Here is a 5,584-nt window from a genome sequence, read left to right on the forward strand (position 1 = left end):
TATATATATATATATATATATATATATATATACACACACACACACACACACACACACACACACACAAGTGTTTTATTTGGGAGTAAACTTATTAAGCTGGGGTTTAGATGACTGATACTTATCCAAGTGACCTTTAATGGTTAGTAATGTATTACAGTTTATTACATTGGAGGGCAATGTGTTTCATATACTTACAGCTCTATTGTGGAAGAAATGTTTAGCTTCATGCGACTGGAATCGTTTGCCATTTATTTTATGCCCATTGCCTCTGGTATAATTCAAGTGATCAACTGTGAAGTATTTATCAGCAACCGTGTTGTCATGTCCTTTGAACATTTTGAATGCTTGAATTTGATCTCGTAACCTCCTTAATTAGGGTAGATTCAGGGCATCTAAACGTTCCTTGTATGGTTTGTTTCTCAATATAGAAATCATCTTTGTCACCCTTCATTGCACTCTTTCAAGTTTCTCCATATCCTTTTCATAATATGGTGACCAAAATTGAATGCAATATTCCAAGTGTGGGCGTACTATGTAATTATACAAAGTGAAGACGATATTATCGGATTTATATTCAAATGCTCTACCTATGAATCCAATCAATTTATTGTTTTTTTTTTTCACAGCTTTTGTGCATTGTTTGCTTGTTTTCAAATCGTTTGTTATAACTCCTAAGTCTTGTTCATGGTTTACCCTATCAAGTTGGACATTATTCATGTTATAACTAGTTCTTACATTTATACTGCCAATGTTTAGCACGTTACATTTATTAATATTGAAATCCATTTGTCATGCTTGGGCCCAGTTAAAACAGTTGATCAAGATCTCTCTGAACTGCCTGCCTCTGCAGTGCTGTATCCGCTCTGTTTCCTATTTTAGCGTCATCAGCAAATTTTGAAATCTTACAACATAATATTTCACCAGTATCATTTACGTATATATATATATATATATATATATATATATATATATATATATATATATATATATATATATATATATATATATATATATATAAAATAGGATCTAACACTGAACTCTGCGGCATTCCACCTGTAACGTTTATCCAGTCTAACTCTTTTCCATTTATTTCAACTCATAGCTTTCGTCGAGTGAGCCAGTCTTCTACCCATCCGAGAACACTGCGACTGACACCATGTGTCTTTAGCTTCTGAAGGAGTCTTTTGTGTGGAACTTTGTCAAAAGCCTTTGAAAATCAAGGTAGACAACATCAACTGATTTAGTCTTGTCGTACGTGTTCAGTATATCATTGAAAAAGTCCAACAGATTCATGAGAAAAGAGCGATTATTTTGAAAACCAAGTTGCGAATCATTGATGAGTTTGTTTCTATTCACAAATTATATCTGATAATAGTTTCAAGCAATTTGCAAACCACCGATGTTAAACTATTTGGGCGGTAGTTTTCTAGTTGTGCTGCGTCGCCCTTTTAGAATATTGGGCAAGCTACCATTCGTGTGGCACCATACTGCTCCTAAGTGATAAGAAGTTCAGATAAAGGCTTTGATAATTCATTCTGTGGTTCCTTTAATAAACATGGGGATATTTTGTCCGGTCCTGGTGTTTTATTCTGTTTTAATTTGCTAACTGCAAGATGTACATCGCCATCACTAACTGTAATGTCATTGATTATGTTGCCCTCTTCTACAGGAACTGGGGAAAGAGCAGGAATCGTATGTATCTTTTCTGTTGTAAATACGGACGCTAAGAAAGAATTAATTTTCGCCATCATAGTTTCATCATCAGTGTGCTCTCCATTATCTGTGAACGATTGTTGGAGTCATTACCTTTTTGCTTCTTATGTAACTGATATATTCTTTGGGATTTCATTTAATGATACATCCATTATGTGCCTCAAGGTTTTCCTTACTGCATTTAATTTTTTGGCTGTCCATTGAAGGATATCGTATTTATTTTTATATTTTTGACTCCTTGTGGTATTATAATTTTTATATGCAAATTCTTTGCTTCCAGACAATGTTCATCGTCGGAGTTTCACCATTTGGGTTTAGAATTTTTGGCAGGCCTTCTGTTGCACATTGCAATACATAACCTGACTGCACTGTTGAGAGTTTCTGTAAAAAAAAAAAAAAAAAAATCCATGCGTCATCGATATCTAAAGTATCGACAATCAGATACCAGTCACCTGCACCTACAGTTGCCTTTAATTTCTTAAAAGTTGCCCTCTTGAAGTCGGGCACTTTCTCGCACTTGGTCCTGACATTGTCTTCACTGAATTTAATGTTAAATGAAACTATGCGATGATCACTTGTACTAAATTCTTCTCCAACAATAACGTTACTCACTAAATTTTCTTATGTAGCTAAGACAAGATCTAGGATGATAGCTCCACGTGTCGGATATTTTACAAATTGATACAAAGAACTTTCTTGTATGTTTGTGAATAGGTCTAGCCCTGTGTGTGAGGATAGGACTTCTCCTCATTTTGGAACTGGTAAATTAAAATAATCAAATAATACAGTGCTTTGCATACAAGAGATTTCTGCGGTTTGTAGATTTCATTGTCGATGTTGAGTGGCTGACCGGGTGGACCCAAAGAGTGATTTTATGACAAGATTCATTTCTAATGAAAATAATTAGTGTCAGTGTTTTCAACACCTGGTTTGGGTATTATAACTGAATGAAATCCTGATTTAATATACAACAACACACCGCACCCTGTTCTGTTCTTTCTTTCCTTTCTGAAAATGTGATAGCCTGGTAAATTAAACTCGGCTATAACATCTCTTTACTCAGTATTTAGCCACAATTCTGTTACCAATTACATCATAATCTTCAGTAAAGACAGCGGCCTCTAAATCAGAAAATGTATCATGAAGACTACGCGCGTTTACATGAAGAGCTTTAATGTATTTTCCTTTCCCATGTGGGGAGCTTCCATTATATATTGATTTACCGAATTGCATGACATCTACGTTCGCCTCCCATGATGCTTCTTTTTTTCCTCCAGAAAAAAAAAAAAAAATTACTGCATCACTAAGCAATCGACTGAAACGGACAGAACCAAAGGCATTTAAGTGTAGCCCATCATTCGCAAATAGTTTTCAGTGTTAGTAAAACTGGTTCCATGTGTCGATGAACTCAACTCCTTCCTGCAAGCAAAGTGACTTGACCCTCTCATTTATACTAAACGCTTTACTGAAGAAGGCATTCCCTGCACCAATCCTTGGGAGTATGCCTGCAATTAAATTGTTGTTAGTTTTCTCCTTATAGTGTCAGATCATCCTTCTGTACTTCTCCATCAGCTCCTCTGATCGGGTTCGTACGACATCATTAGGAGAAGGAGGAGAAGGGTGCATGTATAGAGGGAGGGGGATGTGTTTGTGGGAGGGAGGAATGTCTGAGCGAATATATCGGGGGAGGGGGGAATGTCCGGGGGAATATGTCCAGAAGTTTGGGGGGGGGGAGATGTTCAGGGGGGGAGATGTTCAGGTGAGACTACGTCAAAGGAGAAAATGTTAGGGAGAGATATAATCCTGTATCACAAAATCAGTTCATATGAAAATATATAATAATAATAATAATAATAATTATTATTATTATTATTATTATTATTTTTATTATTATTATTATAACAACAACAATAATAATAATCATCATCATCATCATCATTATCATCATCATTATCATCATCATCATCATCATCATTATCATCATCATCACCATCATCATTCGGACCTCCTTTTCCACCCTAGGGCAGGCTGAAGAGTATCAATGTCCAGACAGCCCAAATTTGCCCAATCCAATGGGCCACGCTTCCATTCACTCATCATTCAAGCCCCCAGAATCCTGGCTCAATTTGATACGCCAAAAACATTCAGCACGTTCTGTAGCTTCACATAATCGTATCCGATAGAGTCAGTCCAGATGCTGCCATGTTAAAAAGGGGTGCCAAAATCCCTGATCATGCACTTCTCTTCACACCATTCATCCAGCCAGCTCGATCTCCTGTCAGTTCCCTAGCCTTACCGACTTCCAAACCTCTCTTCCTCACACATTCAGCCACAACATCTCTCCACCTTCTCATTGGCCTACCTCGCCTCCTCCCTCCTTCGAATTCGCTCAGATATACCTTTTTCACCACTCTACTGTTATCCATTCTCTCCGCATGACCATACCATCTCAGTACACTCTTTTCGATCCTGGTGTCCACCGACTTCCTCACTCCGCATCTCTCACGAACCACACTATTTCGCATAATAATAATAATAATAATAATAATAATGATAATAATAATAATGATAATAATAATGATAATAATAATGATAATGATAATAATAATAATAATAATAATAATAATAGTAATATTAATAATAACAATAATAATAATAACATTAATAATAATAGTAACATTAATAATAATAATTATAATAAATCGTGTCTGCTATAGGCCTAACCTAGCACTAAGGTCATTGGAGAAAAACAATTATGGACTGTAAAAAAAAAGTTATAGTTCGTTTCAGATTCCATAGTGTTAAGTAATACCTATTCTTGCTATATAATGCATTCTACAATGTTTAGGTCAAGGTTAACGATTTTTAGAGCTTGGTCTATCTGGTCACCATATATAATCCCGTTTAGCACCCTTAGAATACTAGAACCAGCTGTGGTTTTGATGCAGACTGTGCCTACATTAAAAAGATATAAGACAAGTAATATACAAGAAAACGCCGTGAAGAATACATCACTAAGGTGTTTTTGGTCTCCTGTGGCACAGGAATGTGGTTCATGCTCTTCTCTTCCTGCAGGGGCTGTCTGAGCAAGTTAATGAGTGTGGGTTGGTGCTGGGATGGGATTCCAGGATGCCAGACTTCACTGATGTGGTACAGGAGTACGCTGCCTTGACTCATACCATCAACCACTGACACAGGTAGTATAACAACTGAACTATTTTGGAGGTGATACAGTACAAGTCCTAGCCCGTCACACCATGTCAAACTAAATGAAGAAGATACGACGGATTCTTGGACAAGAACCTAATAGTCGTCACGACGAATAAGAAATGAACGTCTGGGTTATTTATACACGTAATAAAACATAACTCTGACCTCGCACTGATACCATAGGAGGCACAAGAGTGCTACAGATGTGAAAGACTGATGGTGGTAAATATTGATATGAAAAGAGTTGCACCACGGTTGGCGTACCCTCTTTTCCAGGGGGGTAAGGTTAGGTTCGGTTGAGTCTGCATGGCATATCTCCTCGGTTTGATGATTCGTGGACATACCGTTAAATCCGCAGGATCGCTACTGCAATGAGTCACCAAAACCCATTTTAATGGGCCTTACCTAAACATTAAGCAATGTAACTACAAATACCAATACTCACCTCCATGTCAGCTATTTCCTTCCGTTATGGATGGTCCACGGAGAGGTGACGATGTTATTTTTCCCAAGTTTAATAACGGAAAACACAACCGCACAGCCAACAGATGCATGTACAGAAACATGTGAAGTTTCCAATGTTTGTTAATAAAAATAAAAAAAAATGAAAAAGTTTCATCACGTGCACCTTCTAAAGAAGTTGAACCAAAGAGAAACTAAA

The 5,584-nt window shown here is 36.9% G+C and overlaps 1 protein-coding gene across 1 annotated transcript in view; it reads left to right on the forward strand.

Annotated features, from left to right (window-relative positions):
* Positions 1–5,353, forward strand: part of LOC145417729 (uncharacterized) — a 224,527-nt gene extending 219,174 nt beyond the window's left edge. Inside the window, exon 7 of the mRNA XM_080286329.1 lies at positions 4,789–5,353. Coding sequence (XP_080142455.1) covers positions 4,789–4,905 — 117 coding nt within the window. The 3' untranslated portion in view covers positions 4,906–5,353. The remainder of the gene's footprint in view (positions 1–4,788) is intronic.
* Positions 5,354–5,584: the final 231 nt, after the last annotated feature.

This window comes from Coenobita brevimanus, chromosome 111 (genome assembly GCF_032717465.1).
Source record: "Coenobita brevimanus isolate Jiangsu-jjx chromosome 111, ASM3271746v2, whole genome shotgun sequence".
NCBI lineage: Eukaryota > Metazoa > Arthropoda > Malacostraca > Decapoda > Coenobitidae > Coenobita > Coenobita brevimanus.